Below are 15022 nucleotides of genomic sequence, written 5' to 3' on the forward strand. Positions count from 1 at the left end.
GGGGAAGTACTGTGAAGGACTTTGATGAAGAACTATGATGTGGGAAAATGACTCTACAAAGGAGAAGGAAGTACTATATAGAACGTGTAGAAGAATGTCCCAGTATAAAGTACAAATAACTCCACAGCTATACATGGGAAACTAGCACTGAACATTCAATGAATGCATTTGTTGACCTAATATAAATTATAATATCCAATAATTATATTGTGATAGCTATGTACCACAAGGTCTACACCTACATTTTCTAGAATTCTATGTGAATAGCTAAGATGCTACCACCAAAGGGGCATCAGGGGCACCATTTCACCCATGAAGCTATTACATGTGACTTCATTGTGATGTGGTGCAAGCCATTGTGGCAGGGTGAGGCCTAGTACCGCAGAAGTCCTTGCACAGGCAGTGTGCATCATTGAATGGTGTTATAGGTTTTATTAATTAATTAATGTATTTATTTATTGTTGTTCATAGTTCAAAAATGAACTTTTACAACATGCAATACTTCATCATATAAGCACATGCTTATCACATCAATACATACAATACGTTTATACCAAACCTAAAAGCTAGTCTAAAACAAATGAACATAATTCAATTGAATTTGATCATATGTATCAACTTAAATTGTGGTTTCTAACTGTAATAGTTGAATGCATTTATTGCTCTCTATGAGAGATTATTAGATGTTATAGGCCCTCATTACAAGTCAGGCGTTAAGGGTTTAACAGCGCCGTCGGCGCTGTTAACCCTTAACGCCTGATTCACACTTTAACGCCTGCTTTTTGCAGGCGTTAAAGTCCAAGGCGCTAAGCGACCTTGGTGCTAATTACGGCACCGTAATTTACGGTGCCGTAATTAGCGCCTTCCCCATCCCCATTATGCCCTATGGGGCAAAAATGGGAATGGGGAAGGGCAAATGGTGAATGGGGAATTACCGCCCCACTCACCTCGGAATGGGGCGGTAATTCCGCCATCCACCATGGCGGAATCCGGCATGGACCATGGTGCTAATAGCATAGTGTTCTCAGTGCTGATTGAGGGCACACATTTTTGGATCACTTCCCATTATTGAGCTTTGATCCGTTTGTCAAAATGTCTATTAGGGGAACATAGCTATTGTTTTACCACAATTACAGTGTCCTTTGCTTGGCTTGTCCAATCAATCAACATTAATTTTGTTTCTGTCAATGTGCCCATAAAGGCAAATTAAACTTTTGTATGCATCATGCAACCTAGATTAATATGCCACCTATGTTACATGTTCTTTTATTAGTTGGTTTATAAATTGCATGTAATCATCAGACAAATAACATGGAAACCAAATACAAATTTCCAAAACAACTTGAGCCAATGTGCTCAAGAAATGTTGAAAAAATATTTTTAAAAAAAGATATGTTGTGAACTCTATAGCCATGTTTTCCAATTATATGCAGTAACAATTAAACAGCAACATAAGGAATAATGTTTTTTGAATTTTGGTGTGAAGAGAAGTGGAGAATTTAAGCAATTGTTCATGAGCAAAATATTGCTGTGTGATTGAAGACATTGCCAACATGAACTGTTGCATTTCTGCAAAGGAATATCTTACCCAGCATAACGCTAAGTGCAGCTGAAGTTCTGCTAGCCGACGCCCGATGCACATTCTTTTCCCGATACCGAATGGGGTGTTTGCAAAGGGGTTTAATGCCTGTTGTCCTTTGAGCCATCGCTCTGGTTTGAATTCTTTGGCATCGGGAAAATATTCTTCATTCCAAGTCATTGCATGGAAGTTAATCATTACAACTGTCTGCATAGAAGAAAAATCATGACACCTTTAAGTATGCGCGAGATGACCTAGGAACTAAGAGAAAATTGTCTTTCTGAATAGTACTGAAACGAGCATCATTGTGATTGAGCAACATCATATCCATTTCTATATGTTGGAAGTGGTGTTCATAGATGAACGCCCAATAAAGACAGAACAAAAAAAAACGAATAGGAGAGTTGACCGAATTTCGGACACTCGAAAGTTACGTACGGCTGCAAATTTCGACCAAGTCTCCCATTCGTTTGCATTACAGTGAAGAAGGACAACCGGGGTGTACCCCGCACCCTTGTTAACTGTAATGTGAGCGGGGATTGCAGGGGTGTCCCCCGCTCCTGCCTCCATAAAAAAAAAAATTGAAAGGAAAAAATAAAGCAAAAGCGACCCTGCGGTGCCAGTTCCCATGCACGCAAGTGAAGGGAACCGGTGTCGCAGAGGGTCGCCGGGGACAGCGGTACACAAGGAGTTTTGCCACCCAGTGGTAAAGGGGGTTGGGGGCAAGGGGATAGTCTGAGATTTTCGGGGAGAGAAAATCAAAAGTTATTTTTGGTAAAATAACTTTCCGTCTTTTCTCCTCCGAACATTTCAGCTTCAGTTTAATCCCAGTAAATCGTTCATAGAGGGTACTTGGAAACAATGTGTTATTCTTGTGCATGTTTGCCTAAGGCAGACACCAATTAATATTTTACACAATGTCAAGCAGAGCATACAACACTAATTCAGACAAACTTGGGTTATGAGGCAGTTAAGTTGAAACAGTTCAACGCAACAAAATGCTTGAAGTTCAATGAAAAGAATTAAGTGGAAGTGATGTTAAGGTGATTGTTTAACTCAACCAAACCCTTCAAATTCTGCAAGTGTTGGAAGCTCTGACACCTTTACTCTGAGTCCCCTGTTGCACAGTTCATGAGCACACTAATAACATCCCAGGTGGCAGCACTGATCATATCAGATGACATCACATCCCTTATGACATCAATTATCACACCATCAATACCATCACTGGAAACTAGAGCACACCGTTGACATCAAAGATGACATATATGATAACATCACACCGTATATCATGATATTAGGGGTCAATTTATTTAAAGATTAACTAGAGGCTTTTCCCTGAATTGCAATGGTTGTCATATGCCATATCTCACACTAGGTGTAAAAGTATTTTATTTTCATTTCATCCCAGATATCATATTCAGTATTATCAGTATTTTTCTAACTGAACGTCATGGGAATTTTCCTGATTACATGCCCATGGCCCATTGGCCATGGTCTGTGGTCAATTTGCAACAACGGGGAGCCAGTAAGAGAAGGTGAACAATATTTGGTGTGTTTTAGAATACATTTTGATAAGTGATTTTCGTTACCTTCAATTGTTCTTGCGCGAAAACCTAACAAGAGTCTATAGTAAAGATTTTAATTTGCAATTTTACTGCAAACTTTTACATAAGACTTTACAGCAATAACCCAATAATCATCCTGTTATCACAAGAAACTACTATTAGATGCATGGCACAGCACTTCCGCTCAAGGTGCTCACAGCTGCAAAGACGTTCAATGTACCAAAATGCTACAACTTTACTCTCCCCACCTCTACCTGAAGATAAGTTGCCCCAAACCTTCTCATACTTGATTCCAACCACTGGTTTATTCCCATGAAGCAGTTCAAAAAGCAATCTATATTCTATTGAGAGTATAACCATTGTTGCAAAAAGAACATGACTAAAAATAAATACTATCTGTAGCCCACCAAGAACCCTGAAACCTCGCAATTGCTACTGTCTCTGTCTCTGCACATCCCCCTTATGGCAATCACCCCCCCGCCCCTCCTAATATCATTTTAAGCATGGTGTAATTTCCCATTCAGAAAACCAGCAAGAACACATTGTTGAAACAATGATGGCTTTTCATATCTGCATTTAAAGAAACAAAGCATTTAGCATTGCAAGACGTGTAGTACTCCAAGAAACATTACACTGAAAGACACATAGAAATGACAGAAAAGAAACAAAGCATTTTGGGAAGCACACATAGTATGGAAACATGTTTAGCTCTGAAACTAATGTAACAATGATCATTTCCTCTATTTAGATCCTGCCTTCTCGCTTCCCAATTTCTCTCTGATATCTTCCCATACCTGCATCCACCCCTCTGTGCAGCTCTTCCTTTCTGCGGTCCCACCTTTATGGTGTTGTTAACTCTCTTGTCTTCATCCACCTACCTGCAGCCCTCTTTGCAGGTTTCCAATTCTCTATTATGGTGTTTTCCCACCTTCAGGTGATTCCCCAACCTCCCCATCTTAATATGTGCTTCTCTACCTTCTGGGGTTATTTGGAACAGATCACTAGACCTATAAATCTGGCCCATTTTTACCTGTCTTGTTTCTGTTTTCTTATCCTACCTACCTTCAGCCTTCTGTGCAACTCCTTGACTCTTTCTTCTGATCGTGACAATTCCTCCTTAGGGTGTCTCTTACCTGGGCATGCAAGGCAAAGGAGAGATAAAGCCATGTGTAACTGCTGTTTGGCCTTCTTCAGGCCTGAAAGCACATGTCCCTACAACAGACACCATGTGTCCCAGCTCATCCCTACTCTCAGCAGATAACCCAAATGACATACACCTTTTTCGCCATCATGGACTCCACATCACAGCAACCACATCCACGTTCACCTCATGCAAACACATACAACACATACTACCAACACACAAAAAACAGGAGCTCTTGCTTTTCAACTCCCACTGAGCAAACATATATGCAGCTAACACTGCACAAATCATTACCAATCGCAACGTGGACACACTATTACACACTGAAATTTAGATCACAACCTCCTCGACCCACATCTTAGATGTCCTTACCATAGATGCCTGCAGCAGTCACCTCAGGCACAGGCCAAACAAGACTGGCAGAGAACTCATCATCATGCAAACATTGTTCTGGCTCTGTACCAGACAAGACGTGGCCACTATCTGCTCCTCTAAAGTACTCTTCTGCCACTTTCCCCTCTCACCAACTGAAATAGCCACCTTCAACCTCATCTACTGCCAGCTCAAACCCAACACCTTCTTCATGTATGGATGTTCTGACCTGGATGCTGCAATGTCCCTCACACATCCCAACCACTTCAGGGATGTGTAGATCTCACCACCGCCACCAACACTGAGATGGTGGAATTGGCCAGCCTACTGACCCTCACCCACCACACAACTGACCAAACCCACAACCAAAGAACCATCATAGATCTCATTACTGCCATGCAGATCCTCCTTCACAAATAACCTACACCACTTGACTGTTCTAATCACTTTGATATTTGTTTCGGTAGCGACCAAGTTGCCACCACCAACCACCCGCAAACTAAACGTATCAATTGGACATTCTCTTCCTTCAAGGGCTTCCCAATGGTATCACTCATTAATGAACTCACCAACCTCCTCTTTTCCCTATCGGCTCTCCAATTCAAGAATTGCAATTATGTACTAGACACACTCAACTACAGAGAAATTAGAAACAATGAAAAATAAACCCACAGCCACTGGTACGCTGGAACATGATATCAATAAAAGGAATCATCTAAAATCAAGGACACAACTGGAAAAGGTCCAAAATCACATCTAGCCTAGCCTGACCTAAATAGATTTGGAATGCCTGCAGACAACTGATAATAACAGCAAAAAAACACCCACTACCAGATTACAATATCCAATGACAACAATGTAAGCAAAGATCTCACCAATGCTGTCGAACAATGTAGCAGACCTCTTTCCCTCTCTCTAGACCCCCATTTCATTGAGAAATCCACTACCATCAACAATTATTTAATCAACAAGATCAGCAAGATCCAGCAAAACATTGATGGTAACCACTGTAAAGGCGCCATGAAGCAAGACACAGACAACGGATTCAAAGTTCAAACACAATATGTTAATTAACTGAAATGTCAGGAAGGTGTAATGCCTAACTTGCTCTATTATAAGGTGGGATGTCCTTACCTAAAGTAACTAAGGCTAGTCTAAGTCATTAAGTTCAACTTAAAACTCTGTCTATGTCCAAAACCTATACTTGCCCTTGCAACTGAAGCTAAACACTGTATAGGGATGTCAACAATAAAAGAAGTAGTGCTCCAAATAAAGTTCTGAGCTTCTTCCTTGCCAGTCTCTTCACTTTTCCACAATGTGTTTTTTCACACACTTCATTCTGTGGTGCTCATTCTCTTTCGCCACCTTACTTTCACAATCTCAGCAATGTTCATTACTTGGGTTTCCCTTCATTCAGTAAGATTCTTTCTTTGTCTTTCAGCATTCATTACGGGTGTTTCACACATGCTTGCCTTCCATGTTTAGGCTCATCAAAGCTTTCCTTTAGTTCGGTATTCAATAATGCATAATTCATGTTCTTTCACTCAAGATTCCCATCCAAGTTTTGCTCAACTATTGCTCAACTCTGGTCATGATACACCCCTAATAAGTTGCTAAAGCGTGGTTGAGTCAATGATGAGAGATGAACACATGCACGCACCACAAACTAATCGGACTGGATGTTGGAGAATGGTAAATGGTTCAGTGTGTCCACTAGTACAGTGAGGTTTCCAGAAGAAGTATAAGGCTTGAACAAGTTCCTAAAACCTCCCAGACCTACTCTATCACTTAAGGTATAGGGTAATGGGAGGGTTATTTGTAAATAAAATATATGGTCTGGTTTGTGCCCAAATGATTCTTCCTTATTTGGCCACCCAGATCATAACTTCAATGTCCAGGGTGTTGCAATAATTTCTCTTTTCATGTGATTGTTGCTGGGGACGTCTGCCATAGTTAACCTACATTGTTATTTAATTCCCCCAATTGGCAAACGCTGCCATATCTCAGAAGAATGCTAGTGCTCGCAGGCATGTTTATTTTTTCATTCCATACTGTAGCTGGACAAGACATGTGGCCTATTGAAACACACGGTATGTCTTTGAAATGGGATGCGTAGAAGGGATTCACAAAAGACCATCATATTCCATTCTCCGAGAGGACAGACGAGTTTGCCGATCAATCCGCCCATTCACACAGAATGGACAATTGACAGATTGGGCATTGTGTAACTGGGTCTTGTATGGTACAACCTCTGCCCAGATCTGCAAGAGGGGAGTAGTGGGGAAGGCAAGATGCAAATCCTGAGTGATGCGTTTATGCATGCAGATTTGGCAGTCCTTGCGGTCTGTGAGCTAATGAGATTCTGGGTGGCTGGTTTGGGGTACACGCGGATTCTATTGCGATTTGGAGCTCCTGTTGTAATGCTCTATCACATTCTAATGGGATTCCCCCTACTACCATGGGTAGATGTGTGAATGTAAAGTGGTAGTAATGTGGAACAGATGAACAGTGTTGCATTTGCTGGGGGGTATTACGTGAGCTGGTGAGTGATTCTTCTCACATTTCAGGTATCTGGAGTTCTGTTTTGATGCCGTTCATTTGGTGTGTCTAGATCATGGTGCATGATCTGTTGATCTAATGTCCAATTTGAGGTGTTATACAATATAAATAATGTCATGCTTATTTTTGTTTAGTGTTATCTGTCTGTGGTTCCAGATTTCACTGAACGAGGCACTGCCCATCTGGTTCATGTTGTTCTTGTCGGTTCATGTCGCAAGATTATGATAACATTGATGAGGTAGGGAGAGAGGCTCGATCCAATTGGGAGGCTGCATGTGATGTTCAATGGAATTGACGTAAAGGTAATACATCTTAACTCAGTTTGCTCCAGGTCTGCTTCAGCTAGTTTGCTGGTCCAGATTTCTTGGTTGACTGTGCTGGAAGCAGCTGACATTTACAGAGGAAGGGGAGGTGTTAGAGGCACCTGTACCTGTTGTTCTTAAGATTGTCCAAGATGGCATTGGCTGAAAGGATAGGTTCTGTTCTTCTAATTGACTTGAATCCTACCTGTGGCTTCTGTATGCTTAGACACCATGTGGACAAGTAGTTGTTTGCATATGTTTTCAAAGGGATTCCAGCTGAGTAAAGAAGCATGGGGATTAACTGGAATTTGGCAGGGACAGTGGGCATGACAGTTGCTTTCTTTTCCAAAACCTGTCGATAAACACTGTTGCTAGAGCTCATGGGAAGAATCCTTGTTTAATAGAACTGTTGAGTAGAGTGTACAGCAAATAGCTGAATTCCTTTTTTTTGCTGTTATGGTTTTAAAGATATCTGGTGTCCTTTGGGCCTGTTGTCATCCTGCTTGCTCGATTGCGCAGTTGATAACTACCAACGATCGTGGTCACTGAGTGGGCAAAGTGCTGTCAGTCTATGAGGGTGTGGAGTGGTCTACACAGAGCTGGGAGTTATTGCACGGTCTGATGTCTATTTCTGGGCCAGATAATCAAGTATTTGTGATACTTGGTTGCGGAAGTTGGAGGAGATAGCACACAGAGGTGTTGCAGAGCTTTTGGTCTGTTTATCAAAGCAGGCCAATGGGGTTCTGATCTCCTTGATCATTTGAAACATTTACTTTTTCAGTTGCTCAGTTTGGTTGACTTAAAGGGCATTTCTGTCTTTCAACCTTTAATTCCTGTACATTTCGAGTTGCCAGCAGTAGATGGGTGTGTTGATGTTGCAGTAGTTTTTCCTTCATAATTGTTTCATCCTCCAGTTTTCTTTTCAGAGCTTGCTTTACGAATTAGAGTCGGAGAATTGAAAACGCATAGTCAGGGTGATTGTTATCCATTTGTGGAGTGCAAAGATTCCTTGTGCCACATTATTAGGGTGCTGTTTCATTCTCTCACTGGTTTGCAGTGTCGAAGGATGAGAGTAAATCCTCTTGCTGTAATATGGTTCAATGCTCTCTTGGTCATGAGAGGTTGATTGATAGATTTAGAAAGTATGACATCTCAGGTGAGGATCTTGAATTGTGCAGCAATGTGGCCTCCCCGTGGGTGCATACTGCAATGGGTTTTTTGTTCCAGGATATTAGATCAAGTATACTCTGAGCTGTTCTCTCACTACTTTCAGGGGGTGTTAGATTTTCTTTCCATCATTAAAATTGCCTAGAATGGTTTGTTAATCTGTGTCATGGAGAGGTTAGACACTGCATCAGAAATTATCTCTGAACATATGATTGTAAGTTAGGGCACAGTTGATCACATGGAAAGTGATCATCGCTGTTTGGGAGATGTTGCAGTGCACCAGAAGAGATTTGTGCTTTGTTATTGTCAAGATAGAGGTATCATTTTATGGAAGTATTTCTTACATATGATGTGTGACAAATGTTTGGATGTCATCACTTCTCCCAAAGGGGGAACCCCTTCCCATGAACCAGGTAGTTGAGGCCGTTACCCGATAAAGCCTGTGGGGGTGGTACTCAGCGGGAGCGTCTCTGGGGAGAGACTCCCCCTCTAGGCATAAGGACAGCCATCCAACGGAAACGCAGGATTCCAACCCTTCATCGCCTCCACTCACCTCCTATACATCCTCCTATTCCTTCACTCAACCCTCTGTAGCCCAGACTTCCATGTGTTTCTGTGACAGACAGAACATCTTTGACCTGCTATCCTCTGACAATCCTGATCTCATCTTCATGACTGAAACATGGTTCTCAGGCAATTTCAAACAAAACACACACAAGGCGTTCTCTCCTGACTATACGCTCATTTCCCACAACAGACCTTCCAGAGGTGGTGGTGTAGCCATCCTCCACAAACCTCAGACCTCCATCTCAACAACCGAAACTCAGACCTGCACAGCTAACTGCACAGTCAAACTCTCTCTGCTGCCCACTCTCTCACACAGCTTCCTACTCATCTACAGACCACGTGTATGTGAAAGACACTGTGCCAACAGTCTCTGCAACTCACTAGCAACCACACTGATTAACCACCCAGCACTCACCTTACTGGTCGAACTTAATATCTGGTTTGACATGCCCAACTGCTCCATGACCCAACCCCTGGTCAACAGTGTAGAGGCACTCAGCCTTTCCCGGCATACCACAGGTCCCACCCACATTGGAGGCCATGCCCTTGATGTGATATTCAGCTCCTTCAACCTTATTTCAGCGTCCAACCCCAAACGCCTCATTTGGACAGACCACTCAGCCATACCTTTCTCTGTCCGCACACGGCCCCCACCTTATGAAGGCCTGCCCTGCCCCTCCACATTGTCACAAATGCTGACCTGGCTGAAGCACTGCTACACACATTTCCGGCACTACCGGCCACAGATAGATCCATACTTATCGACTCCTTTGACTCCTGGCTTAATGATTCATTCCTCTCTCGTGTTTTTCACTCTGCTCCCACCCACAAAAGAACAACCCCCAAATGATTCACCCCGACCTGAGGGCTTTCAAAACGCAAAAGTCACTCCCGGGAGCACAAATGGCGAGCATTCAAAATTCCTCATAGCAAGTCGGTGTTCGCCCACCCTCACCGAAACTACAAATCTGAGATCCGAAAGGCCAAAAAAGCCTATTGCAATAAAATAATCTTGAGCTGCAGCAGCAACAAAGAGCTCCACATGATCATCACGGAATTCGTGAAGCCATCCCGCCCCAGTCACCCAAACACATCCACGCAAACGCTTTGCAACTCCCTCTCTCAACACTTAAACAACACAGCATTCAACAGGACAGCCACCCTTAATGCTAAACTTTCCAACCTCACCCACCTCTTTCAACCCTATCTTGAGCGAGGAGTTCCTTAAACTACTTTCCAGCAGCAGACCTTCAGGGTGCCCCTTGACCCTTGACTCACCTTTCGCCTCACCAAAATCTTTGCCTCCACCTGTGCAGGAGAGCGGGTGGGGTCCATACTCAATGGCTCCCTCACCTCTGGCATCTTCCCAGAATCCTTCAAAATAGCGCATATAAAATCCCTTCTAAAGAAAGCAAGCCTCAACCTCCTCCAGCCAATCAATTACAGGCCAATCTCCAACACCCAATTCTAGAAGAAACTCAATGACCGCTCTGCATACTCTCAGCTCAACCTTTTCGTTGAATCCAACTATCACCTAGACATCACACAATCAGGCTTCCGGCCGTGCCAAGGAACAGAAACCACACTGCACTCAATCTGGGAGGACCTCAATGTCTCTGCAAACTCAGAAGGATGCACAGAACTTGTTCTCCTTGATCTCTCTGCAGCTTTTGACACCATTAACCACTCAGTCCTCCTTATCTGACTTCGGTCCCTGGGAATCTGAGATTCGGCACTCCACTGGATTGCCTCTTTCCTCAACAACAGACAACAAATCACTTTCCTATCCACTGCATGCCCATTGAAGGTGGTGCCTCTCACCTCATATCTTCAACCTCTACATGACCCCTCTGCCAGGGATCATCCACTCACACAACCTCACCTGCTATAACTATGCTGATGACACCCAAATTATCCTGAGAATTCCCAAATCGAGCTCCGATCCAGGACCTGACCTAGCAGCATGTCTCAGATATATAGACTTATGGATGACAAGTAACCACCTCCCTCTGAACCCAGTGAAAACAGAGATCATGGTGTGCGACAATACAGCTCAACTCCCGCAACCATTCCCCTGCACCCCCACCTCAGAGTTTCCCCCCTACGTCCACCAAAGTCAAAAGCCTTGGCTGCACAATAGACTTGGGCCTAACCCTGTCTAACCAGATCAATAATGCATCCAAAACCTGCCACTACCACCTTAGGCTTCTGAGACACATCTTCCCTTACCTCACCTACCCAAACCTAATGGCTGCAATTATGTCCATTGTCATGTCCAGACTGGACTATGCAAACTCCATCTACTTGGGTGCTCCAGCCTACCAATTTAACAAACTAAAAAGAGTCCAAAACGCAGCTGCTAGACTCCTTCTTACACTGGATGAAGGGATCACATCTCACCTGCTCTCTGCACCATTCACTGGCTCCCAATTTTACAAAGGGCCACTTTTCAAATCCTATGCATTACCCACCAAGCAGTGAACAAGGCTGGCCCCATATAACTACAAGAAAATATGATTCCTTACCTCCCAACTCGCACTCTAAGGTCAATCACGGCCCTCCTGCTAGTGGTGCCAGCCTCCAATTCAGCCATGATTGGAGGGTTTGCTTACTCACCCTTGGCTCCAACACTGTGTACCTCACTGCCTCCCCACATTCGACACAATCAAGATTGCATGGCTTTCCGTAAAGAACTGAAAACCTGCTTACTTAGTGACACAGAAAATAGACATGAGCGCATGTCTGTGGTTCTTGGTTACATTGAACCTAATACCAGACAGGTGAATGTTACATTGATACAGAAACGGCATAGTTACAGGATCCAAGGTTATGGCAAGAAAACATAATGCCCAAGTCAGATGGCAGGAGACCTTCCCCTTGATGGAGGAGTGAGTGGGCAGTACATACAGTGGTGAGCTAATTGAAGTGCTCAGTTTTGAAAGATTTGCGGAATGCTAGGTCAGAGGTCTCATTTCAAAGGGTGATGGGGAGGGAATTCCAGTGTTTGGGAGCAAGGGAAGTGAAGCTGTCACCTCCTGCTTGGGCCCTTTTGGAGGAGGGGACTTTGAGCTGATTAGAGTGATGTGACCTTTGGGTTTGAGAGGAGGAAGCTCTGATAATTTTTTCACCAAGATAAGGGGGGCTGTGAGTGAGAGGCATTTATGGGTTATGGTTAGTGTCTTAAAGAGTATCCATTCTTTGACAGGAAGCCAGTGAGCATCTTGTCTAGCGCAGGAGATGTGCTCCCTTTTGGGAATGCTAAGGGCAGCCCTCTAATGCATTATTCTGAATGATTTGAAGTATGTTAAGATTTCTGGACGAAGTGCCTGCAAATAGGACGTTACAGTAGTCTAATTTGGCTCCAATGGTGGCTCTAGCTATGGAGCTATCAAGCTATGGAGCTATGGAGCTATGGAGCTATGGAGAGGCAGTTACGTGTGGATAAGTAAGGTTTGACTGCATTGATTAGTTTGGTTGTGAATGCTGCTGAGGACGCAATGGAGCTAACTTGGCGTGTCATTGAGAGAGTGGACTCAATGTACACCCCAAGGGTTTTGACTGCTGCAGAATCAGTGATTTGGGTGTTGGCTATTATAAAGGAGTTGTACTGTTTGGCAAGCTTGTTAAGTGTTTCATTGGGGCCTACAATGAGGAGCTTGGTTTTATACCTGTTGAGGCACAGACCATTGGCTGCCATCCAAGCTTGGATAGTGGCGTAGGTTTTGCATAGTGTTTCTGTGTCTCTTTCATATGCACCAGTGAGAGGAAGGAGTACTTGTGTATCATCGGCACAGCTGATGTAGGCTAGGCCGAGATTGTCCAATTCATTGAAGAGAGGTAGGGTAAAGAGATTATACAAGGTGGGAGAGGTGCAGGAGCCCTGTGGGACTCAGTGTATGGTGGTGGGAACCTGCTCTGAGAATACTTTCATGGCTCGTGAGTTGTCCGCAGAGTGTCCTGTGGTCAACAAGATCAAACGCTGTAGACAGGTGAAGAAGGAGGAGCAACACTGGCTTGCCTTCATCCATAATTTCCCCTAGTTGGTTTTTAAGGTCCAGTAGGGCATTCTCGGTCCCGTGACCGGGGCAGAAACCTGATTGCCTCTAATCTAGGATGTTGTTTGTTTCCAGGATATGTTGGATTTGTATGTATGCAGCTTTGTCTAAGATTGTTAGCAGGAAGGGCACGGTGGGGATGGGTCTGTAGTTGTTTGGAGAGGCAGGGTAAAAGGATGTTTTCTTCAGGAGTGGGCGAACCCAAGCCTCCTTCAGGCAAGGTAGGACAATGCTGGAGATGAAGGAAGTATTAATGAACGGTGTCAAGAAATGTGTCAGGGTGTCTGCGCAATCTTTGATAAGGTTGGCCAGGCAGGCGTCACCTTTACAATTAGATGGTTTTATATTTTTGAGTGTGGCTAGTACAGATTCCGACACATCTCTGAAGGCGAAAAACATCTTGTCTTCCGAGGAGTGGGTGTTTTCAGTTGGCGGGGTAGGCAGATCGTATTTGGGCCGGGCATTGTAGTGGGATTTTATTTTGCTTTGCAGGAGATCTATTTTGTTGCGCATGGCAGACTGGATGTTCGAGCGCCAGAATTTGTCTTTTATGAGATCTTGGGTGCTGGTGGCTGGGTTGGCCAGTTCCTTGAATTTGGCAAACATTTCCTTGGATTCAGATTTGGCATTGGCGATTCTGGCTTTATAGGAGGCGGATTTAGCTGCTGTGATAGCTTTTTTGTATTGGTGGTAAGTTTCTTGTAGCCTTGTAGGATGATGTCATGTGGATCAGATAGCCATTCGGTGAGCGCTATGCGCTTGAGAGTGCGTAGTTCCTTGAGTTCAGTAGTGAACCAGGAGTTGGCGTGTATTTTTCTTTTCACTTTCTTTTTTCAAGAGGGGCAATGGCATTGATTGCATTTTTACTAGTCAAATTGTAGAGTTCTGCTAGAGCCAGGGGGTCCTTGGAGAAAGGCAGCTTGAGGGCTGGAATCTATAAGAACTGTAGGATATTGTTTTTGTTAGTTTATGAGCGCTTCTAGCTAAAGCAGGTGGTGAAGGAGTGTTAGGTGTAATGGTTTTAATGGTGGAGGGGATGGAGAAATGAATGAGGTGGCGGTCTGTCCATGCGCAAGGGGTGTTGGCACTGATGTCTGCGTTGCAGTTATGGATCATTGAAGCCAAGGTTTAGGTCACCCAGTAGTAAGGATTTAGTGGTGTTTTTCAGGTTATTGCCTAACAGATGGAGAAGGTTTTCCTGAAAGTCCAGTAGGGTGCCATGCGGCCTGCAGATGGCAATTGTCCATTTAGGCGAGAGGGAGAGTTTCAAGGTCAGGGCATCAGCGTTGCCACCTAATGGAGAATTTGTCTGATCGACAGGCAATCCTTGAGTATGAGTGCTGGTAAGCAGTCTGTCCTGCTGGAGTAGGGTGTTGCCTGGTCGGAGGGCTACTGAGATGGCTGGACTTGCTGCTTCGTGTAGCCAAGATTCTGTGATAGCGAGAGCATCCAGATCCAGGTTAGTGAGTAAGTCACGGATCTCAGTGGCATGTGCTGGGAGTGAGCGTGCATTTAAAAGTTCACATTGAATGGGGATAGGAGCAGTGTTCGCATTAGACTTAGGTGGTCTAGGCGGTTGGGTATGGTGCTCTTTGTAGGAGGTGTGCGGAGTGTAGGGCGTGTGGTTGGTGTTATATGTGGGGGTGCAAAAGCATTATGTTTATTAGTAGTAGCAGGATGAGATGTGCACAGGCCCAGTAGTTGGTTCC

The 15022-nt window shown here is 44.0% G+C and overlaps 1 protein-coding gene across 1 annotated transcript in view; it reads right to left on the bottom strand.

Moving 5' to 3' along the window:
• Positions 1-15022, bottom strand: part of LOC138497303 (1,25-dihydroxyvitamin D(3) 24-hydroxylase, mitochondrial-like) — a 124470-nt gene that overhangs the window by 67790 nt on the left and 41658 nt on the right. The window contains exon 10 of the mRNA XM_069620662.1: positions 1589-1786. Coding sequence (XP_069476763.1) covers positions 1589-1786 — 198 coding nt within the window. The remainder of the gene's footprint in view (positions 1-1588; positions 1787-15022) is intronic.

This window comes from Ambystoma mexicanum, chromosome 5q, assembly GCF_040938575.1.
Source record: "Ambystoma mexicanum isolate Mex_15411 chromosome 5q, UKY_AmexF1_1, whole genome shotgun sequence".
NCBI lineage: Eukaryota > Metazoa > Chordata > Amphibia > Caudata > Ambystomatidae > Ambystoma > Ambystoma mexicanum.